The sequence below is a fragment of the Oncorhynchus mykiss genome, chromosome 11 (genome assembly GCF_057628025.1).
Source record: "Oncorhynchus mykiss isolate SJ-2025 chromosome 11, ASM5762802v1, whole genome shotgun sequence".
NCBI lineage: Eukaryota > Metazoa > Chordata > Actinopteri > Salmoniformes > Salmonidae > Oncorhynchus > Oncorhynchus mykiss.
The window spans coordinates 3940001-3965000 of record NC_143032.1 but is presented as its reverse complement, the minus strand read 5'-3'; the positions used below and the strand labels follow the sequence as shown (position 1 = coordinate 3965000).

The 25000-nt window shown below is 48.4% G+C and overlaps 1 protein-coding gene across 1 annotated transcript in view; it reads right to left on the bottom strand.

The window, feature by feature from the left end:
- stau2 (staufen double-stranded RNA binding protein 2) overlaps positions 1 to 25000 on the bottom strand; it is a 269116-nt gene that overhangs the window by 72204 nt on the left and 171912 nt on the right. Inside the window, exon 14 of the mRNA XM_036934670.2 lies at positions 20356 to 20469. Coding sequence (XP_036790565.1) covers positions 20356 to 20469 — 114 coding nt within the window. The remainder of the gene's footprint in view (positions 1 to 20355; positions 20470 to 25000) is intronic.

Sequence of the window (25000 nt, the reverse complement as noted above, 5' to 3'; positions counted from 1 at the left end):
AACCCTAACCACACTGCTAACTGTATGCCTAACCTTAACCACACTGCTAACTGTATGCCTAACCCTAACCACACTGCAAACTGTATGCCTAACCCTAACCACACTGCTAACTATATGCCTAACCCTAACCTTAACCACACTGCAAACTGTATGCCTAACCCTAACCCTAACCTCACTGCTAACTGTATGCCTAACCTTAACCACACTGCTAACTGTATGCCTAACCCTAACCACACTGCTAACTGTATGCCTAACCCTAACCACACTGCTAACTGTATGCCTAACCCTAACCACACTGCTAACTGTATGCCTAACCCTAACCACACTGCTAACTGTATGCCTAACCCTAACCACACTGCAAACTATATGCCTAACCCTAACCACACTGCAAACTGTATGCCTAACCCTAACCACACTGCTAACTGTATGCCTAACTCTAACCTCACTGCTAACTGTATGCCTAACCCTAACCACACTGCTAACTGTATGCCTAACCCTAACCACACTGCTAACTGTATGCCTAACCCTAACCACACTGCAAACTGTATGCCTAACCTTAACCACACTGCAAACTGTATGCCTAACCCTAACCCTAACCTCACTGCTAACTGTATGCCTAACCTTAACCACACTGCTAACTGTATGCCTAACCCTAACCACACTGCTAACTGTATGCCTAACCCTATCCTTAATCACACTGCAAACTGTATGCCTAACCTTAACCACACTGCTAACTATATGCCTAACCCTAACCCTAACCACACTGCTAACTGTATGCCTAACCCTAACCTCACTGCTAACTGTATGCCTAACCCTAACCACACTGCAAACTGTATGCCTAACCCTAACCACACTGCTAACTGTATGCCTAACCCTAACCGTAACCACACTGCTAACTATATGCCTAACCTTAACCACACTGCTAAGTGTATGCCTAACCCTAACCTTAACCACACTGCAAACTGTATGCCTAACCCTAACCCTAACCACACTGCAAACTGTATGCCTAACCCTAACCTTAACCACACTGCAAACTGTATGCCTAACCCTAACCACACTGCTAACTGTATGCCTAACCCTAACCACACTGCTAACTGTATGCCTAACCCTAACCACTCTGCTAACTGTATGCCTAACCTTAACCACACTGCTAACTGTATGCCTAACCCTAACCACACTGCTAACTGTATGCCTAACCCTAACCACACTGCTAACTGTATGCCTAACCCTAACCACACTGCTAACTGTATGCCTAACCCTAACCACACTGCTAACTGTATGCCTAACCCTAACCACACTGCTAACTGTATGCCTAACCCTAACCACACTGCTAACTGTATGCCTAACCCTAACCACACTGCTAACTGTATGCCTAACCCTAACCACACTGCTAACTGTATGCCTAACCCTAACCACACTGCTAACTGTATGCCTAACCCTAACCACACTGCAAACTATATGCCTAACCCTAACCACACTGCAAACTGTATGCTTAACCCTAACCACACTGCTAACTGTATGCCTAACTCTAACCTCACTGCTAACTGTATGCCTAACCCTAACCACACTGCTAACTGTATGCCTAACCCTAACCACACTGCTAACTGTATGCCTAACCCTAACCCTACAGCTCATCACGCCAGAGAACGTGTTTCCACTGCAAGCTTTCTTTCCTCTATGGCACAGGGCTGTTAATGAAGCTAACGCCTCCTCTATGGCACAGGGCTGTTAATGAAGCTAACGCCTCCTCTATGGCACTGAGCTGTTAATGAAGCTAACGCCTCCTCTATGGCACAGGGCTGTTAATGAAGCTAACGCCTCCTCTATGACACTGAGCTGTTAATGAAGCTAACGCCTCCTCTATGACACTGAGCTGTTAATGAAGCTAACGCCTCCTCTATGACACTGAGCTGTTAATGAAGCTAACGCCTCCTCTATGGCACAGGGCTGTTAATGAAGCTAACGCCTCCTCTATGACACTGAGCTGTTAATGAAGCTAACGCCTCCTCTATGACACTGAGCTGTTAATGAAGCTAACGCCTCCTCTATGGCACAGGGCTGTTAATGAAGCTAACGCCTCCTCTATGGCACTGAGCTGTTAATGAAGCTAACGCCTCCTCTATGACACTGAGCTGTTAATGAAGCTAACGCCTCCTCTATGACACTGAGCTGTTAATGAAGCTAATGCCTCCTCTATGACACTGAGCTGTTAATGAAGCTAATGCCTCCTCTATGGCACTGAGCTGTTAATGAAGCTAATGCCTCCTCTATGGCACTGGGCTGTTAATGAAGCTAACGCCTCCTCTATGGCACTGAGCTGTTAATGAAGCTAACGCCTCCTCTATGGCACAGGGCTGTTAATGAAGCTAACGCCTCCTCTATGACACTGAGCTGTTAATGAAGCTAACGCCTCCTCTATGGCACTGAGCTGTTAATGAAGCTAACGCCTCCTCTATGACACTGAGCTGTTAATGAAGCTAACGCCTCCTCTATGACACTGAGCTGTTAATGAAGCTAATGCCTCCTCTATGGCACAGGGCTGTTAATGAAGCTAACGCCCCCTCTATGGCACTGAGCTGTTAATGAAGCTAACGCCTCCTCTATGGCACAGGGCTGTTAATGAAGCTAACGCCTCCTCTATGACACTGAGCTGTTAATGAAGCTAACGCCTCCTCTATGGCACTGAGCTGTTAATGAAGCTAACGCCTCCTCTATGACACTGAGCTGTTAATGAAGCTAACGCCTCCTCTATGACACTGAGCTGTTAATGAAGCTAATGCCTCCTCTATGACACTGAGCTGTTAATGAAGCTAACGCCTCCTCTATGACACTGAGCTGTTAATGAAGCTAACGCCTCCTCTATGACACTGAGCTGTTAATGAAGCTAATGCCTCCTCTATGGCACTGAGCTGTTAATGAAGCTAACGCCTCCTCTATGACACTGGGCTGTTAATGAAGCTAACGCCTCCTCTATGACACTGAGCTGTTAATGAAGCTAACGCCTCCTCTATGACACTGAGCTGTTAATGAAGCTAACGCCTCCTCTATGACACTGAGCTGTTAATGAAGCTAACGCCTCCTCTATGACACTGAGCTGTTAATGAAGCTAATGCCTCCTCTATGGCACTGAGCTGTTAATGAAGCTAACGCCTCCTCTATGACACTGGGCTGTTAATGAAGCTAACGCCTCCTCTATGGCACTGGGCTGTTAATGAAGCTAACGCCTCCTCTATGGCACTGAGCTGTTAATGAAGCTAACGCCTCCTCTATGGCACTGGGCTGTTAATGACAATACCCGCTCCCAAGGACTGTGGGCTCTCCTTCTCCGTGGCCGACGTGAGTACGACATTTAAATGTGTTAACCCTTGCCAGGATTCCGGCGCAGACTGCATCCCCAGCCGTGTCCTCAGAGCATGTGCAGACCAGCTGGCTGGAGTGTTTACGGACATATTCAATCTCTCCCTATCCCAATCCGCTGTCCCCACATGCTTCAAGATGTCCACCATTGTTCCTGTACCCAAGAAAGCTAAGGTAACTGAACTAAATGACTATCGCCCCGTAGCACTCACTTCCGTCATCATGAAGTGCTTTGAGAGACTAGTCAAGGACCACATCACCTCCACCTCACCTGACACCCTAGACCCACTCCAATTTGCTTACCGCCCCAATAGGTCCATAGGTGATGCAATCACCATTACACTGCACACTGCCCTATCCCAACTGGACAAGAGGAATACCTATGTAAGAATGCTATTCATTGACTACAGCACAGCCTTCAACACCATAGTACCCTCCAAGCTCATCATTAAGCTTGAGGCTCTGGGTCTGCACCCGCCCTGTACAACTGGGTCCTGGACTTCCTGACAGAACGCCCCCAGGTGGTGAAGGTAGGAAGCAACAGTGAAAAAAACGTCAAGTTCCTCGGAGTACACATCACTGACAATCTGAAATGGTCCACCCAGACAGACGGTGTGGTGGAAAAGGAGCAACAAGACCCTCCCCTAAGACCCTCACAAACCTTTACAGATCGAGAGCATCCTGTCGGGCTGTAGCACCGCCTGGTACGGCAACTGCACCGCCCGCAACCACAGGGCTCTCCAGAGGGTGGCGAGGTCAACGCATCACCGGGGGCTCATTGCCTGCCCTCCAGGACACCTACACCACCCGATGTCACAGGAAGGCCAAAAAGATCATCAAAGACAACAACCACCCGAGCCACTGCCTGTTCACCCCGCTATCATCCAGAAGGCGAGTTCAGTACAGGTGCATCAAAGCTGGGACCGAGAGACTGAAAAACAGCTTCTATCGCAAGGCCATCAGACTGTTAAACAGCCATCACTAGCCAGCTTCCACCCGGTTACTCAACTCTGCCCCTTATAGTCTGCTGCCCCATATACATAGACATGGAATCACTGGCCACTTTAATAATGTTTACATACTGCTTTACCCATCTCATATGTATTGACTGTATTATATTCTACTGTATTTTAGTCAATGCCACTCCGACGTTGTTCGATCTAATATTTATATATTTCTAAAATTCCATTCTTTCACTTTTAGATGTGTGTGTATTGTTGCAAATTGTTAGATATTACTGCACTGTTGGAGCTAGAAACACAAGCATATCACTACACCCGCACAAAACATCTGCTAAATATGTGTATGTGACCAATAACATTTGATTTGTCAACTAATCATCAAGCCCTTGACTGGGTGAATCAGGTGAGGTCATTCAGGGCTACAACAACACTGTAAAACTTCAGGAGAACCACGAGTCTACAGTCTCCCTGACATCTGTAGCTTTCACTAGGGGAACCACTAGACTACAGTGTCCCTGAGATCTGTAGCTTTCACTAGGAGAACCACTAGTCTACAGTGTCCCTGACATCTGTAGCTTTCACTAGGAGAACCACTAGACTACAGTGTCCCTGACATCTGTAGCTTTCACTAGGAGAACCACTAGTCTACAGTCTCCCTGACATCTGTAGCTTTCACTAGGAGAACCACTAGACTACAGTGTCCCTGACATCTGTAGCTTTCACGAGGAGAACCACTAGACTACAGTGTCCCTGACATCTGTAGCTTTCACTAGGGGAACCACTAGACTACAGTGTCCCTCCAGTCTGTAGCTTTCACTAGGAGAACCACGAGTCTACAGTGTCCCTGAGATCTGTAGCTTTCACTAGGAGAACCACGAGTCTACAGTGTCCCTCCAGTCTGTAGCTTTCACTAGGAGAACCACTAGACTACAGTGTCCTGACATCTGTAGCTTTCACTAGGAGAACCACTAGACTACAGTGTCCTGACATCTGTAGCTTTCACTAGGAGAACCACTAGCCTACAGTGTCCTGACATCTGTAGCTTTCACTAGGGGAACCACTAGACTACAGTGTCCCTCCAGTCTGTAGCTTTCACTAGGAGAACCACTAGACTACAGTGTCCCTGACATCTGTAGCTTTCACTAGGAGAACCACTAGTCTAGTGTCCCTCCAGTCTGTAGCTTTCACGAGGAGAACCACTAGTCTACAGTGTCCCTGACATCTGTAGCTTTCACTAGGGGAACCACTAGACTACAGTGTCCCTCCAGTCTGTAGCTTTCACTAGGAGAACCACTAGACTACAGTGTCCCTCCAGTCTGTAGCTTTCACTAGGAGAACCACTAGACTACAGTGTCCCTGACATCTGTAGCTTTCACTGGAGAACCACTAGACTACAGTGTCCTTGACATCTGTAGCTTTCACTAGGAGAACCACTAGACTACAGTGTCCCTGACATCTGTAGCTTTCACTAGGAGAACCACTAGTCTAGTGTCCCTCCAGTCTGTAGCTTTCACGAGGAGAACCACTAGACTACAGTGTCCCTCCAGTCTGTAGCTTTCACTAGGAGAACCACTAGTCTAGCGTCCCTCCAGTCTGTAGCTTTCACTAGGGGAACCAATAGACTACAGTGTCCCTGACATCTGTAGCTTTCACTAGGGGAACCACTAGACTACAGTGTCCCTGACATCTGTAGCTTTTAGAGCGTTGGACTTGTAACCGGAAGGTTGCAAGTTCAAATCCCCCGAGCTGACAAGGTACAAATCTGTTGTTCTGCCCCTGAACAGGCAGTTAACCCACTGTTCCTAGGCTGTCATTGAAAATAAGAATTTGTTCTCAACTGACTTGCCTAGTTAAATAAAGGTAAATAATAAATCTGTAGATTTCAATTGCGTTACTGCTCCTCTGAAGATTAACATGGAGCAATGTGGAAAACCACTACTGCCAAAATAAAGGAAACTCCATCATAAAAGGATCTTAATAGGACGTTGGGCCTCCAGCCAGAACAGCTTCAATGCACCAAACAACTCTATTGGAGGGACCATTCATCCCATAATTTGGTGTTTTTGTTGATGGAAAACGCTGTCTCAGATGCCGCTCCCGAACTTTTTGTTTGGGTTGGTGAGTCACTGAGATCTCTTCTTCTGGCCACAGCATTTAAAAAAAAAATACGTGACCCTTAGCATTATGGGAGTCACTGAGATCTCTATCCCACATTTTAATGTAAGTGTTTCCTTTATTCTGGCAGTTACCTGTACATTCGCATATGGCTCCCATAGAAACAGTCACTTCCTGCCTGGGTCCTGACAGCCGACTAGGAGAGAGCGTGACATGAGGCAGAGCTCAATACGCGTGAATTCACCGAGGAACGGAGGTCTGTTTAAAACACTTCAGACAACAACAACAACAAATTTCAGACTGTGGATGTGTCCCAAATGCCACCCTATTCCCTTTATAGTGCACTACTTTAGAGCAGGACCCAATGGGACCTGGCACCCTATTCCCTTTATAGTGCACTACTTTTGAGCAGGACCCAATGGGACCTGGCACCCTATTCCCTTTATAGTGCACTACTTTAGAGCAGGACCAAATGGGACCTGGCACCCTACTCCCTTTATAGTGCACTACTTTAGAGCAGGACCAAATGGGACCTGACACCCTACTCCCTTTATAGTGCACTACTTTAGAGCAGGACCCAATGGGACCTGGCACCCTATTCCCTTTATAGTGCACTACTTTAGAGCAGGACCCAATGGGACCTGGCACCCTATTCCCTTTATAGTGCACTACTTTAGAGCAGGACCCAATGGGACCTGGCACCCTATTCCCTTTATAGTGCACTACTTTAGAGCAGGACCCAATGGGACCTGGCACCCTATTCCCCAGTTGGCCCTAGTCCAAATCAGTGTACTATAAAGGGAATTGGCTGCCATTTGGGACCAAACCTGGAAGTCATAGACCTCATATGAAACATGACACAAATCCAGGTCTTTGTCACAGAGCATTAAGGCAGAACTGATGGGTTTATGTGGGCTATTAGGTAACTGCACTAAACGCTTAAGGCCTGCAAATCAGGAGACGTTTTATAGTTAGATTTTTGTGGGGAACAAACAGAGTAACTACATCGTTTCTTTCTCCGGTGGTGGGATGTGACTATTTGCTAATGTGTCGGGCTGACAAAGACTGAGAAGGGATACTGGCTTGTGCTCTGGTCGGTCTGTGTGTGTGTTTAACCCCATGTCAAGCTAACACTTAAAAGACACGTCTCTCACTAATCTTCTCCTACTATCTGCTCCTCTCCCTTCAAGAGGACACTCCAGAAATGGGTGTGGGGGTGAGGTGTGCTGGGAGACTGATGGGTGCTGGGAGACTGAGGGGTGAAGGGAGGCAGATTGGTGAAGGGAGGCTGAAAGGTGAAGGGAGGCTGATAGGTGAAGGGAGGCAGATTGGTGAAGGGAGGCTGATAGGTGAAGGGAGGTAAAGGGAGGCTGATAGGTGAAGGGAGGTAAAGGGAGGCTGATAGGTGAAGGGAGGCTGAAAGGTGAAGGAAGGCTGATAGGTGAAGGGAGGCTGAAAGGTGAGGGAAGGCTGATAGGTGAAGGGAGGCTGATAGGTGAAGGGAGGCAGATTGGTGAAGGGAGGTGAAGGGAGGCTGATAGGTGAAGGGAGGCTGATAGGTGAAGGGAGGCTGATAGGTGAAGTGAGGCTGATAGGTGAAGGGAGGTGAAGGGAGGCTGATAGGTGAAGGGAGGCTGATAGGTGAAGGGAGGCTGATAGGTGAAGGGAGGCTGATAGGTGAAGGGAGGCTGATCGGTGAAGGGAGGCTGATAGGTGAAGGGAGGATGATAGGTGAAGGGAGGATGATAGGTGAAGGGAGGCTGATAGGTGAAGGGAGACTGATCGGTGAAGGGAGGCTGATAGGTGAAGGGAGGCTGATCGGTGAAGGGAGGATGATCGGTGAAGGGAGGCTGATGGGTGAAGGGAGGTGAAGGGAGGCTGATAGGTGAAGGGAGGCTGATAGGTGAAGGGAGGTGAAGGGAGGCTGATAGGTGAAGGGAGGCTGATAGGTGAAGGGAGGCTGATAGGTGAAGGGAGGTGAAGGGAGGCTGATAGGTGAAGGGAGGATGATAGGTGAAGGGAGGCTGATAGGTGAAGGGAGGTGAAGGGAGGCTGATAGGTGAAGGGAGGCTGATAGGTGAAGGGAGGATGATAGGTGAAGGGAGGCTGATAGGTGAAGGGAGGTGAGGGAGGCTGATAGGTGAAGGGAGGATGATAGGTGAAGGGAGGTGAAGGGAGGCTGATAGGTGAAGGGAGGTGAAGGGAGGCTGATAGGTGAAGGGAGGTGAAGGGAGGCTGATAGGTGTAGGGAGGTGAAGGGAGGCTGATCGGTGAAGGTAGTTGTGTTAGGGGGCTCTGAGATGGTTGTTTGTAGTGAAGGCTAGTTGAGAAACGGAAGCAAAACAAATTCTTTCCGACTAAGGTCTCTCACCTCGTGATGTACTTGGAAATGTAAAGTGGTTTTAAAAACATCACACCCATTTGTAGAAGGCATGGGAGAGAAGGTCTCTCAACCACTAATGCTCGGCCTACATCAACCATCAACCCATTGAATAATCTGTACTACACTGCAAAGGATTGATCTCAGAACCACATTTGATGAATGCTTTAATTGTCATTGTTCAACCACTAGTCTTGGCCGGTTACATACCGTATACCGGGGTATTGTCAAATACAGATGGTATGATTTTCAATACCGTAATGAATTAAAAAACATATATTATATAAGAAAATGTTTGGGGGGAGAGGGGTTAGTTAGGTTACACAACTCTCAGCGACACAAAGACACTCTCAGCGACACAAAGACAGACAGAGACAGACAGAGAGACAGATCAACAGAACAGAAAGACCTTTCCAACCAACCGACAGACAGATCAACAGAACAGAAAGACGAACCAACTGCCAGACAAGCCAGACAGTCCCCAACAGCTGATTGGGTAAGGTTGTGTGGGCCCCCTAGGGCCTCAGTAGAGCCCCTGAGGGGAACGTGCTGCCTCGCAGATACTTAAAAACAGAAAGGACTCTACGCTTCACAAAACCTCCCCCGTACCCCACCGTCCCCCCCAAGGCACTATAAGAGGTTCCTCTAAAGATGACCCCACCAGTGCTCCATGAATCAGCCCCTGCCATACATACCACTGACCAACAGCCCCCCCCCCACCCCCCCCCCCACTCCTGCCTGCCAGTCTCTCAACAGGTGTCTCCCTCCAACGGCCCACAATCCATCTCACCCCACCCTGTCTGTCAATATGAAAGGGCTCTAGCCGTCAGGAGAGCAAGGAATGTATTGTGTGACGTGGAAATTGGTTCTCCCCCCCCCCCCCCCCCCTCCCCTCTTCTCTCTGGCAGCAAACGAGCGCTCACCAGGGGCAAGGTCAGACGGCCAATTAATTGTGGCGGAACTGCAAGATGTTTTGGTTCTGTGGGGAAGCCTTGTGTAACTTAATGGTGTGAAAGTGTGTGTGTGTGTGTGTGTGTGTGTGTGTGTGAGAGAGAGAGAGAGAGAGAGAGACAGAGAGAGTGTGTGAACCTAACCAAATAACCAAATGCTGTTTTAGTTGGGAGCGGCGGGAGGGATGGAGGGAGGGAGGGAGGGAGGCAGGGAAGGAGGGAGGGATGGAGGGAGGAAGGGAAGGAGGGAGGGAAGGAGGGAGGGAGGGAAGGAGGCAGGGAAGGAGGGAGGGAGGGAAGGAGGCAGGGAAGGAGGCAGGGAAGGAGGGAGGGATGGAAGGAGGGATGGAGGCAGGGAAGGAGGGAGGAAAGGAAGGAGGGAGGGAGGGAAGGAGGGAGGGAAGGAAGGAGGGAGGAAGGGAAGGAGGCAGGGAAGGAGGGAGGGAGGGAAGGAGGGAGGGATGGAGGGAGGAAGGGAAGGAGGGAGGGAGGGAAGGAGGCAGGGAAGGAGGCAGGGAAGGAGGGAGGGATGGAGGCAGGGAAGGAGGGAGGAGGGAGGGAGGGAAGGAGGGAGGGATAGAGGGAGGGATGGAGGCAGGGAAGGAGGGAGGAAGGAAGAAGGGAGGGAAGGAGGCAGGGAAGGAGGGAGGGAAGGAGGCAGGGAAGGAGGGAGGGATGGAGGGAGGGATGGAGGGAGGAAGGGAAGGAGGGAGGGAAGGAGGGAGGGAGGCAGGGAAGGAGGGAGGGAGGGAAGGAGGCAGGGAAGGAGGCAGGAAAGGAGGGAGGGATGGAGGTAGGGAAGGAGGGAGGGAAGGAGGGAGGGAGGGAAGGAGGCAGGGAAGGAGGGAGGGATGGAGGGATGGAGGCAGGGAAGGAGGGAGGAAAGGAAGGAGGGAGGGAAGGAGGCAAGGAAGGAGGGAGGGAAGGAGGGAGGGATGGAGGCAGGGAAGGAGGGAAGGAAGGAGGGAGGGATGGAGGCAGGGAAGGAGGGAGGGATGGAGGCAGGGAAGGAGGGAGGGATGGAGGGATGGAAGGAGGCAGGAAGGAGGGAGGGAGGGAAGGAAGGAGGGAGGGAAGGAGGCAAGGAAGGAGGCAGGGAAGGAGGGAGGGATGGAGGGAGGAAGGGAAGGAGGGAGGGAAGGAGGGAGGGAGGGAAGGAGGGAGGGAGGGAGGGAGGCAGGGAAGGAGGGAGGGATGGAGGGAGGAAGGGAAGGAGGGAGGGAAGGAGGGAGGGAGGGAAGGAGGCAGGGAAGGAGGGAGGAGGGAAGGAGGCAGGGAAGGAGGCAGGGAAGGAGGGAGGGATGGAGGCAGGGAAGGAGGGAGGGAAGGAGGGAGGAAGGAGGGAGGGAGGAAGGAGGCAGGAAGGAGGGAGGGAGGGATGGAGGGAGGGATGGAGGACAGGGAAGGAGGGAGGAAAGGAAGGAGGGAGGAAAGGAAGGAGGGAGGGAAGGAGGGAGGGATGGAGGCAGGGAAGGAGGGAGGGATGGAGGCAGGGAAGGAGGGAGGGATGGGCAGGCAGGGAAGGAGGGAGGGATGGAGGCAGGAAGGAGGGAGGGAAGGAGGGAGGGAAGGAGGCAGGGAAGGAGGGAGGGAAGGAGGGAGGGAAGGAGGCAGGGAAGGAGGGAGGAACGAGGGAGGAAGGGGCAGGAAGGAGGCAGGAAGGAGGGAGGGATGGGGGTGTGATGGGGGGAGAGGGAGAGAGAGACGGGGGTAGAGAGAGAAAGAGAGAGGGAGATGGAGAGAGAGACTTGTGATAAGGTAAAGGTTGCAGGCTTGTCCACAGCACAAGGTGCACCTGTGTAATGATCACATGCTGTCTAATCAGTTTATTGATATGCCACATACTGTCAGGTGGATGGATTATTTTGGCAAAGGAGAAATGCTCACTAACAGGGATGTTAGTCAACACATTTGTGCACACCATTTTTAGAGAAATAAGCTTTTTGTGCATGTGGAACATTTCTGGGGGTATCTTTTATTTTAGCTCATGAAAACATGGGTCCAAACACTTTACACGTTGTGTTTAATATTTATGTTCTGTGTAGTTTTGGTGAGCATCATGTGTTAATAGCCCTCCTGACAGATGTGAAGACGATGCCCCGTGGGACCAGCGTGACACAGCTGAGCACTGCACAAAGACAAACACACACACACACGCACACACACACGCACACACACACACAGTCCTGCGGGCGGCAGACAACAGTCACCTTGTCGCCTTCGATTTTCCTCGGCCCATGTTCCTGGAGCGACACCTCACACACAGCTCAACGGACAGAGGGCTCTGATAGGCTACTGCTGTGGGCCGAGGGCTCTGATAGGCTAGTGCTGCCCGATGCTGACATTTCTGTTACTTCAGCTCTGCAGAGACAGAGTCCACTCAGCCTAACAAGTGTCCCAGAATCCACTCTGCCTAACAAGTGTCCCAGAATCCACTCAGCCTAACAAGTGTCTTAGAATCCACTCTGCCTAACAAGTGTCCCAGAATCCACTCTGCCAAACAAGTGTCCCAGAATCCACTCTGCCAAACAAGTGTCCCAGAATCCACTCTGCCAAACAAGTGTCCCAGAATCCACTTTACCAAGCAGACAGGAAATCAGGTGATTAATGGAAAAACAGCTAACATATCATCCTGTCCCTCCCCGATAGCACTGTCTGTGCGTGTCTGTGTGTATGTGGTGTCTGTGTGTATGTGTCTGTGGTGTGTGGTGTCAGTATTGTATGTGTGTGTTGATGTCTGTGTGTGTAAGATGGGATAAGACCCCATCTCTCTCCCTCTCCTCCTCCCTCCCCCTCCCTCCCCCTCTCTCCTCCCCTCTCCCTCTCTCTCCTTCTCCCTCTCTCCCTCCCCCTCTCTCTCCTCCCTCCTTCTCCCTCTCCCTTTCTCTCTCTCTCTCTCCCTCCCTCCCTCCCCCTCTCTCTCTCCCTCCCCCTCTCCCTCTTCTCTCTCTCCATCCCTCCCCCCTCTCTCTCCCTCCCCCTCTCTCTCCTCCCCTCTCCCTTCTCTCTCTCTCCCTCCCCCTCTCCCTCTCTCCCTCTCGCTCCCTCCCTCCCTCTCTCTCTCTCCCTCCCTCTCTCTCTCTCTCTCCCTCTCTCCCTCCCCCTCTCTCCCTCCCTCCCCTCTCCCTCTTCTCTCTCTCTCTCCCTCCCTCCCTCCCTCTCTCCTCCCCTCTCCCTCTCTCTCTCTCTCCCTCCCTCCCTCCCTCTCTCCCTCCTCCCCTCTCCCTCTTCTCTCTCTCTCTCTCTCCCTCCCCCTCTCTCTCCTCTCTCTCTCTCTCTCCCTCCCCTCTCTCTCTCTCTCTCTCTCCCTCCCTCCCTCCCCCTCTCTCTCTCTCTCTCTCTCTCCTCCCTCCCTCCCTCCCTCCCTCTCTCTCTCCCTCCCCCTCTCTCTCCTCCTCTCTCTCTCTCTCTCCCTTCCCTCCCCCTCTCTCTCTCTCTCTCTCTCCCTCCCTCCCCCCCTCTCTCTCTCTCTCTCTCTCCCTCCCTCCCTCCCTCCCCCTCTCTCTCTCTCTCTCTCTCTCTCTCTCCCTCCCTCCCTCCCCCTCTCTCTCTCTCTCTCTCTCTCTCTCCCTCCCTCCCTCCCTCCCTAAGCTTCCTCTTCCATTCTAGTTCTATAGGAAAATAATATTGGTAAAGAACTGCTTCAGTATATAACGTTGGAGACGTCAGTACATCTGTGGCCCTTGTCCCTGGGCTGGCTGACATGTGTTGGCAGATGGCACAGACTAGAGAGATGGCCAGAGGTGGCACCCAGCTCTCTCTCTCTCGCTACCATCCCAACCACATCATGGAACAGAACCCTTCATTTCACTCATCATGAGCAGCAGGAAATCCCCTATGGGTGGTGCCCTGATATAACTCTATGTATGAGAAAGTGTGTCTGTCTGTGTGTGTGTGTCTCTGTGTTTGATCAAGCTCCAGGAAACAGTTATCAGTCCCAACTTAGAGATGTACCATTCATTCATTCCCACTCACCACATTTACAGCTCTGTCTAATTACACAGACAAGATCTCATTATTGCTCTTTCCCCTCTCTCTCTCTCTTTCCCCTCTCTCTCTCTTTCTCCTCTCTCTCTCTTTCCCCTCTCTCTCTCTCTCGTTCCCCTTTCTTCCTTCCCTCTCTCTCTCTTTCCCCTCTCTCTCTTCCCCTCTCTCTCTCTCTCTCTCCTTCCCCTCCCGCCCCTCCCTCCCTCTCCCTCTCTCTCTCTCGTTCCCCTCTCTCTCCTTCCCTCTCTCGTCCTTCCCTCTCTCTCTTTCCCCTTCTCCCTCCTTCCTCCTTCCTTCCCTCTCCCTCTTTCCTCTCTCCTTCCTCCTCCCTTCCCCTCCCTCCTTTCTTTCTCTCTCCCCCTCTCTCTCTCGTTCCCTCTCTCTCTCTTTCCCCTCTCTCTCTCTTTCCCCTCTATCTCTCTTATCAATAAATTGAATTGATTTCAACTGACTGATCTCCTTCTATGAACCATAACTCAGTAACGTCTTTTAAATTGTTGCATGTTGCGTTTATATTTTTGGTAAATGGTGTGTGTGTTGTTCAGGAGTGTAACAAGCATATACAGTGCATTCAGAAAGTATTCAGAACCCTTTACATGCCAAAGCCAAACCTAGCTGTTGAATTGTTCACTCTTTAAATATAACACGTTTTCCTAAAATACACTCCTTTCGGAAATGATTCAGACCCCTTCCCTTTTTCCACATTATGTTACGTTACAGCCTTAGATTAGATAGATTTAATAATTATTTTCCCTCATCAATTTGCACATATATCCTATGACATCATAATACCCCATGACATCACAATACCCCATGACATCACAATACCCCATGACATCATAATACCCCATGACATCAACATACCCCACTACATCATAATACCCCATGACATCATAATACCCCATGACATCACAATACCCCATGACATCACAATACCCCATGACATCACAATACCCCATGACATCACAATACCCCATGACATCATAATACCCCATGACATCACAATACCCCATGACATCATAGTACCCCATGACATCACAATACCCCATGACATCACAATACCCCATAATGACATCACAATACCCCATAATGACATCACAATACCCCATAATGAAAGTAAAATAGGTTTTGATTTTATTGCAAATGTAATAAAAACAAAAATACCTTATTTACATAAGTATTCAGACCCTTTGCTATGAGACTCTAAATTGAGCTCAGGTGCATCCTGTTTCCATCGATCATCGTTAGATATGTCTCTACAACTTGATTGGAGTTCACCTGTGGTAAATTAAACTGATTGGACATGATTTGTAAAGGCACACACCTGTCTATACAAGGTCACACAGTTGACAGTGCATGTCAGAGAAAAAACCAAGCCATGAGGTCGAAGGAATTGTCCGTACAGCTCCAGAGAGAGGACGTGCGAGGCACAGATCTGGGAAAAGGTACCAAAAAAATGCAGCATTGAAAGTCCCCATCAGTGGCCTCCATCATTCTTAAATGGAAGAAGTTTGGAACCACCAAGGCTCTTCCTAGAGCTGGCCGCCTGGCTAAACTGAGCAATCGGGGGAGAAGGGCCTTGGTCAGGGAGGTGACCAAGAATCCAATAGTCACTCTGACAGAGCTCTAGAGTTTCCTCTGTGGAGATGGGAGAACCTTCCAGAAGGACAACCATCTCTGCAGCACTCCATCAATCAGGACTTTATGGTAGAGTGGACAGACAAGGCCGTAAAAGGCTCATGACAGCCCACTTAGCATTTGCCAAATGGCACCTAAAGGACTCTCAGACCATGAGAAACAAGATTCTCTGGTCTGATGAAACCAAGATGGAACTCTTTGGCCTGAATGCCAAGCGTCACGTCTGGAGGAAACCTGGCACCATCCCTACGGTGAAGCATGGTGGTGGCAGCATCATGCTGTGGGGATGTTTTTCAGCATCAGGGACTGGGAGACTAGTCAGGATCGAGGCAAAGATGAACGGAGCAAAGTACAGAGAGATCTTAATGAAAACCTGCTCCAGAGCGCTCAGGATCTCAGACTGGGGCGAAGGTTCACCTTCCATCAGGACAACGACCCTAAGCACACAGCCAAGACAACGCAGGAGCGGCTTCGGGACAAGTCTCTGAATGTCTTGAGTGGCCCAGCCAGAGTCCGAACTTGAACCCGATCAAACATCTTTGGAGAGACCTGAAAATAGCTGTGCAGCAACGCTCCCCATCCAACCTGACAGATTTCAGTTTTTAAGTTGTATAACTTTGCTAAAAATTCAACCTGAGGTATTGTTTTTTTTTTTTTTAAACCAGGTTTGCTGTTCATTTGAGCAACATGAGATGGAAGGAAATTCCATACAATAATCATAATAATAAATATAATAAATATATATAATGTTGTACACTTTCTTGAATTTGTTCTGGATTTGGGGACTATGAAAAGACCCTTGATGGCATGTCTGGTGGGGTAAGTGTGTGTGTGTCAGAGATGTGTGAAGTTGACTAAGCAAACAATTTGGGATTTTCAACACATGAATGTTTCTTATAGTGTGTGTGTGTGTGTGTGTGTGTGTGTGTGTGTGTTGTTCAGAGGTGTAACACGGACATAGATGGTGTGTGTGTGTGTGCTTGTTTCAATAGCACTGCGAACAGTGATAACCCTAATCCCTCTCTTCTCCTCTCTCCTCTCGTAGGCTTCAAACAGCATAGTGACGCAAAACATCCCGCTTGATGTCACGTTGCCTTGATGTCACTTTCCCAGCATGCATTGTCATGTTAAACCTCCTTTACTGTGACGTCGTTTACCAAACACACGCAAACACACGCTGTGTATGTTAAATGTTGCTTTGCAGGGGACGTGGGGACGACGGGGTCCCCTTATTGTCCTCTCATTGTTGGGGTGTTTTCTTTGAGGGTCGGGTCCCGGGGTTTTCGTGGGTGACCAGAGGACAAACCCTGGAGAGAAGCCTCTGTCCTAACAGTTGGTCACGGCCCACTGCTCTTGGCAACAACAGCCGTCCTGGCAGCATCGCTAGGCTAGCTAGCTGTGTAGTGTAGCTGTCACCGGCGTAACACAGTTTGTTCTCGCTCGACCCAAGGTTGGAGTTCACCCCCCCCCCCCCAAAAAAATGTCCTGTACAAAAATATCTTTCAGTCAGGCAGCCAATCACAAAGTCCCGATCGTTGTCCATGGAGCTGAAGTTGTGACTTGTCTATGTAGCTGCCTATCGAATCGATTATAGGCTTTCTGTAGTTCCAGGGTGTATAGCTTTGCTTTAGCTAATTTAATACATGTTTATTGTTAGGCCTATTTGGTGGTTAAACCGAGCATTTCGCGACGCTCTACACGGTGTCACAAGGCTGTCATATAGACTGTTGGCTGGTGGCAAAAACAACCTAATGGCTTGGCCAGTCATTAAAGACGGGCATTCAAACAACAGCATACTAATCAGCAACCAACTGTGAAACATAAAGCCGTCCTATATATCCTATAGGTCCTGTAGAAAGTGAAAGTGCATAGCCCATACCGATTAATCAGCCGAATTAAAAATAAATAAATAAATAAATATATTTAGATTTTTAAAATACATTTATATGTAATAATGAAAATGACAACAATACTGAATTAAACTTTTATTTTAACTTAATATAATACATCAATAAAATCTATTTAGCCACAAATAAATAATGAAACACGTTCAATTCGGTTTAAATCATGCAAAAACAAAGTGTTGGAGAAGAAAGTAAAAGTGCAATATGTGCCATGTAAGAAAGATAACGTTTAAGTTCCTTGTTCAGAACATGAGAACATATGAAAGCTGGTGGTTCATTTTAACATGAGTCTTCAATATTCCCAGGTAAGAAGTTTTAGGTTGTAGTTATTATAGGAATTATAGGACTATTTCTCTCTATACCATTTGTATTTCATTAACCTTTGACTATTGGATGTTCTTATAGGCACTTTAGTATTGCCAGTGTAACAGTATAGCTTCTTTCCCTCTCCTTGCTCGTCCCTGGGCTCGAACCAGGAACACAACGACAACAGCCACCATCGAAGCAGTGTTACCCATGCAGAGCAAGGGAAACAACCACCCCAAGGCTCAGAGCGAGTGACGTTTGAAACGCTATTAGCGTGTGCTAACTAGCTAGCCATTTCACTTCGGTTACACCAGCCTCATCTCGGGAGTTTATAGGCTTGAAGTCATAAACAGCGCAATGCTTGACGCACAACGAAGAGCTGCTGGCAAAAACGCACTAAAGTGCTGTTTGAATGAATGTTTACGCGCCTGCTTCTGCCTACCATCGCTCAGTCAGATACTTAGATACTTGTATGCTCAGTCAGATTAGGAACTGCTAAAGAACCGCTAAAGAACTGCTAAAGAACCGTTAAAGAACCGCTAAAGAACTGTTAAAGAACCACTAAAGAACTGCTAAAGATGATCATTTGTTTGTTATCTGCAAATACAATTAATCTCTTTCCTTAACGTGTTGAGGCCGGGAATTAAGGAGAACGAATCAATCAAAGATGTCGCAGAACTACTGCATTTGAAACACTTCTCCCTTCAGGCCAGTTTCCCTGACGTTTCTACGGGCAAATCAAGCTGTTTTAAAAAAAAAAAAACATTTACTGTCGCTGTCACTTCTGCGGAGAGATCGTTTTTCTAAACTAAAACTCAAAAGAACTACCTGAGTAGAATACCTGAGTAAGCGCTAGTGATTTCATTAGCGGCGACATAGCCTTGACCACAGCATCTGTTCACCAATATCCCCTTAACTTTCAATCAGTTCAGTTAGTTATTTGTTTCATTGGCACTTTGATTTGTCACTTTCTTGAAACCCAAGAAATAAATATTTCGCTTCCTAGTACATATAGAATTTAAAAAAGTTTATGAATTACTATTTTGGAGGTTTACTGTAGGCTTGGGAGGCATCCAGATTTTCATACCGACATATCGTTCATATCGCCATCCCAGGATTTATGGTATTACCGACATAGTACACAAGGGGGCACTAAAACACAAAAACAACTCATTGGGCATCTATTACCAGCATGGCAACAAAATTAGCACCATAGCGAATTATCATGGAGAGGAGAGGGAAGGAGAGGAGAAGAGATGAGGAGAGGAGTGGAGAGGAGAGGAGAGGAGAGGAGAGGAGTGGAGTGGAGTGGAGTGGAGAGGAGTGGAGTGGAGAGGAGTGGAGAGGAGAGGAGAGGAGAGGAGAGGAGAGGAGAGGAGAGGAGAGGAGAGGAGAGGAGAGGAGAGGAGAGGAGAGGAGAAGAGAAGAGAAGAGAAGAGAAGAGAAGAGAAGAGAAGAGAAGAGAAGAGAAGAGAAGAGAAGAGAAGAGAAGAGAAGAGAAGAGAAGAGAAGAGAAGAGAAGAGAAGAGAGAGGAGAGGAGAGGAGAGGAGAGGAGAGGAGAGGAGAGGAGAGGAATTAGCCCCAAGTCAGTCAGAAAGGCTTAATTAAGGAGAGGAGAGGCTTTCAAGGATCTGGGAAAAAAGTATGTCCTATGTTTAGATTTGATAACATAAGCAACAGGTTTTCTGCTTGGGAGGAGCAGGATAAAGAGACACCTCCTGAATACAACCCCACCTGACTGGCTGTTCCACACACTTCGCGAATATAGAGAGCTGGCTGGACACACACACACTAAATAAGGGCATCCTGACATTCAGAGATCATTATTTGGAAGGAAAAACAGAGAGAAAGAAACAAAGTGTGTGTGTGTATGTCGGCCTGTGTGTCTATCAGTGTGTGTGTGTGTATCAGCGTGTGTGTGTGTGTGTGTGTGTGTGTGTATCAGTGTGTGTGTGTGTATCAGTGTGTGTGTGTGTATCAGTGTGTGTGTGTGTGTATCAGTGTGTGTGTGTGTGTGTATCAGTGTGTGTGTGTGTGTGTGTGTGTGTGTGTGTGTGTATCAGTGTTGTGTATCAGTGTGTGTGTGTATCAGTGTGTGTGTGTGTGTCGGCTTGTGTGTGTATCAGACTTCAGGTCATTAATGACGAACTGAGACAGACAAAACCCTCTGGTCCGGAGCCAAGGGCCAGTCACTGTTGAGACAGTGAGACAGACAAAACCCTTTGGTTTGGAGCCAAGGGCCAGTCACTGTTAATGAGACAGTGAGACAGACAAAACCCTCTGGTTTGGAGCCAAGGGCCAGTCACTGTTAATGAGACAGTGAGACAGACAAAACCCTCTGGTTTGGAGCTAAGGGCCAGTCAATGTTAATGAGACAGTGAGACAGACAAAACCCCAAAGCATTACCACAATAAAACCCAAACACAACGTAGAACCAAAATCCAACCAAAACCTCACCAAGACGCCACCAAGACCCAACCAAGACGCCACCAAAACCCAACCAAGACGCCACCAAGACCCAACCAAGACGCCACCAAAACCCAACCAAGACGCCACCAAAACCCAACCAAGACGCCACCAAAACCCAACCAAGACCCCACCAAAACCCAACCAAGACCCCACCAAAACCCAACCAAGACGCCACCAAAACCCAACCAAGATGCCACAAAAACCCAACCAAGACGCCATATTCCCCTAATCCCTCCCTCCCCTCCTCCCTCCTCCCTCCCCAGGTGTAGTTGGTTAGTTATCCTACCTGGTCGTGGCTGGCTTCGATGGAGCTCCCGATGCCGTGGAAAGTCATCTGTACAGGTGAGAGTGTCAGGTAGGTCATGAACTCTCTACCATTCTGACCATCGCTGTACAGCACCTGGAAGACACAGGGACAAACACACAATGACAATTACACCACTGTTCAAAGTTTGAGGTCAGTTTTTGAAAGAAAAGCACATTTTTTGTCCAATAAAATAACATAAAATTGATCAGAAATACAGTGTAGACATTGTTAATGTTGTAAATGACTATTGTAGCTGGAAACGGCTGATTTTTTATGGAATATCTACATAGGCGTACAGAGGCCCATAATCAGCAACCATCACTCCTGTGTTCCAATGGCACGTTGTGTTAGCTAATCCAAGTTTATAATTTTAAAAGGCTAATTGATCATTAGAAAACCCTTTTGCAATTATGTTTGTACATCTGAAAACTATTGTTATGTTTAAAGAAGCAATACAACTGGCCTTCTTTAGACTAGTTGAGTATCTGGAGCATCAGCATTTGTGGGTTCGATTACAGGCTCAAAATGGCCAGAAACAAAAACCTTTCTTCTGAAACTCGTCAGTCTATTCTTGTTCTGAGAAATGAAGACTGTTCCATGTGATAAATTGCCAAGAAACTGAAGATCTCGTACAACGCTGTGTACTACTCCCTCCACAGAACAGCGCAAACTGGTTCTAACCAGAATAGAAAGAGGAGTGAGAGGCCCCGGTGCACAACTTAAGCAAGAGGACAAGTACATTAGAGTGTCTAGTTTGAGAAACTGACGGCTCACAAGTATTTAACTGGCAGCATCATTAAATTGTACCCGCAAAACACCAGTCTCAACATCAACAGTGAAGAGGTGTATCCGGGATGCTGGCCTTCTAGGCAGAGTTGAAAAGTGTTACGGACAGACAAATCTAAGTTTGAGGTGTTCAGATCACAAAGAAGAACATTCATGAGATGCAGAAAAAATACTGGAGGAGTGAACCATCTGTCAAACATGGTGGAGGCAATGTGATGGTCTGGGGGTGCTTTGGTGGTGGTAATGTGGGAGATTTGTACAGGGTAAAAGGAATCTTGAAGAAGGAAGTGTATCACTCCATTTTGCAACGCCATGCCAAACCCCGTGGACGGCCCTTAATTGGAGCCAATTTCCTCCTACAACAGGACAATGACCCAAAGCACAGCTCCAAACTATGTAAGAACTATTTAGGGAAGAAGCAGTCAGCTGGTATTCTGTCTATAATGAAGTGGCCAGCACAGTCACCGGATCTCAACCCTATTGAGCTGTTGTGGGAGCAGCTTGACCGTAAGAAGTGCCCATCAAGCCAATCCAACTTGTGGGAGGGAGGTGTTTCAGGAAGCATGGGGTGAAATCTCTTCAGATTACCTCAACAAATTGACAACTAGAATGCCAAAGGTCTGCAAGGCTGTAATTGCTGCAAAGGGAAGATTATTTGACGAAAGCAATGTTTCTATAACATTCAGCACCCAGCCATGCAATCTCCATAGACAAACATTGGCAGTAGAATGGCCTTACTGAAGAGCTCAGTGACTTTCAACGTGGCATCGTCATAAGATGCCACCTTCCCAACAAGAAAGTTTGTCAAATTTCTGCCCTGCTAAAGGTGAATGGAAGCAAGTCCCTGCAGCAATGTTCCAACATCTAGTGGAAAGCCTTCCCAGAAGAGTGGAGGCTGTAATAGCAGCAATGATCCTACATCTAGTGGAAAGCCTTCCCAGAAGAGTGGAGGCTGTTATAGCAGCAATGTTCCAACATCTAGTGGAAAGCCTTCCCAGAAGAGTGGAGGCTGTTATAGCAGCAATGTTCCAACATCTAGTGGAAAGCCTTCCCAGAAGAGTGGAGGCTGTTATAGCAGCAATGTTCCAACATCTAGTGGAAAGCCTTCCCAGAAGAGTGGAGGCTGTTATAGCAGCAATGTTCCAACATCTAGTGGAAAGCCTTCCCAGGAGAGTGGAGGCTGTTATAGCAGCAATGTTCCAACATCTAGTGGAAAGCCTTCCCAGGAGAGTGGAGGCTGTTATAGCAGCAATGTTCCAACATCTAGTGGAAAGCCTTCCCAGAAGAGTGGAGGCTGTTATAGCAGCAATGTTCCAACATCTAGTGGAAAGCCTTCCCAGAAGACTGGAGGCTGTTATAGCAGCAATGTTCCAACATCTAGTGGAAAGCCTTCCCAGAAGAGTGGAGGCTGTTATAGCAGCAATGTTCCAACATCTAGTGGAAAGCCTTCCCAGAAGAGTGGAGGCTGTTGTAGCAGCAACGGGTGAGGGAGGGGTGGGGACCAACTCCCTATTAAATGGACATGGTTGGGGATTGTAATGTTAGACCAGCAGGTGTCCACATATTTCAGCTGTTCACCTTCAGACGAATCCCTGTGACACGTGTGGTGGTCGTACAGCAGAACTGGTCAGATGCTTAAGATGTTTTCATTCGGGAAGATAATGACATGAGAAGCTGTAGCTCTGCCACTTTCTACCGCAGACGTGGAAGGCTAACGTAAACAGAACAGTGAGGGTAAGGGTGGATTGAGATGTAGCCCACTCAGAAAAAACATCTCTCTAGTTTAACCTGACAGATGTGGTGGATAGAGAGACACAACCTCATGCAACAACAGATATCTCTAGTTTAACCTGGCAGATGTGGTGGATAGAGAGATACAACCTCATGCAACAACAGATATCTCTAGTTTAACCTGACAGATGTGGTGGATAGAGAGACACAACCTCATGCAACAACAGATATCTCTAGTTTAACCTGGTGGGTTTTAAGATGGACGCACCGGTGCGTCAGTAGACTCTAGGGAGATAAGAAAGAGACATGGTTTGTTCTGACTTCCCAGTTCCAGTCTGGTATCCTGAAACATCCCAGCAGGGAGAACAGACCAGAGGTATCCTGAAACATCCCAGCAGGGAGAACAGACCAGAGGTATCCTGAAACATCCCAGCAGAGAGAACAGACCAGAGGTATCCTGAAACATCCCAGCAGGGAGAACAGACCAGAGGTATCCTGAAACATCCCAGCAGAGAGAACAGACCAGAGGTATCCTGAAACATCCCAGCAGGGAGAACAGACCAGTGGTATCCTGAAACATCCCAGAAGAGAGAACAGACCAGAGGTATCCTGAAACATCCCAGCAGGGAGAACAGACCAGAGGTATCCTGAAACATCCCAGCAGGGAGAACAGACCAGAGGTATCCTGAAACATCCCAGCAGAAAGAACAGACCAGAGGTATCCTGAAACATCCCAGCAGAGAGAACAGACCAGAGGTATCCTGAAACATCCCAGCAGAGAGAACAGACCAGAGGTATCCTGAAACATCCCAGCAGGGAGAACAGACCAGTGGAATCCTGAAATATCCCAGCAGAGAGAACAGACCAGAGGTATCCTGAAACATCCCAGCAGAGAGAACAGACCAGAGGTATCCTGAAACATCCCAGCAGAGAGAACAGACCAGAGGTATCCTGAAAAATCCCAGCAGAGAGAACAGACCAGTGGTATCCTGAAACATCCCAGAAGAGAGAACAGACCAGAGGTATCCTGAAACATCCCAGCAGGGAGAACAGACCAGAGGTATCCTGAAACATCCCAGCAGGGAGAACAGACCAGAGGTATCCTGAAACATCCCAGCAGGGAGAACAGACCAGAGGTATCCTGAAACATCCCAGCAGAAAGAACAGACCAGAGGTATCCTGAAACATCCCAGCAGAGAGAAAAGACCAGAGGTATCCTGAAACATCCCAGCAGAGAGAACAGACCAGAGGTATCCTGAAACATCCCAGCAGGGAGAACAGACCAGTGGAATCCTGAAATATCCCAGCAGAGAGAACAGACCAGAGGTATCCTGAAACATCCCAGCAGAGAGAACAGACCAGAGGTATCCTGAAACATCCCAGCAGAGAGAACAGACCAGAGGTATCCTGAAACATCCCAGCAGAGAGAACAGACCAGAGGTATCCTGAAACATCCCAGCAGAGAGAACAGACCAGAGGTATCCTGAAACATCCCAGCAGAGAGAACAGACCAGAGGGATCCTGAAATATCCCAGCAGGGAGAACAGACCAGAGGTATCCTGAAACATCCCAGCAGGGAGAACAGACCAGAGGTATCCTGAAACATCCCAGCAGGGAGAACAGACCAGAGGTATCCTGAAACATCCCAGCAGGGAGAACAGACCAGAGGTATCCTGAAACATCCCAGCAGGGAGAACAGACCAGAGGTATCCTGAAACATCCCAGCAGAGAGAACAGACCAGACGTATCCTGAAACATCCCAGCAGAGAGAACAGACCAGAGGTATCCTGAAACATCCCAGCAAGGAGAACAGACCAGAGGTATCCTGAAACATCCCAGCAGGGAGAACAGACCAGAGGTATCCTGAAACATCCCAGCAGGGAGAAGAGACCAGAGGTATCTTGAAACATCCCAGCAGAGAGAACAGACCAGAGGTATCCTGAAACATCCCAGCAGGGAGAACAGACCAGAGGTATCCTGAAACATCCCAGCAGGGAGAACAGACCAGAGGTATCCTGAAACATCCCAGCAGGGAGAACAGACCAGTGGTATCCTGAAACATCCCAGCAGAGAGAACAGACCAGAGGTATCCTGAAACATCCCAGCA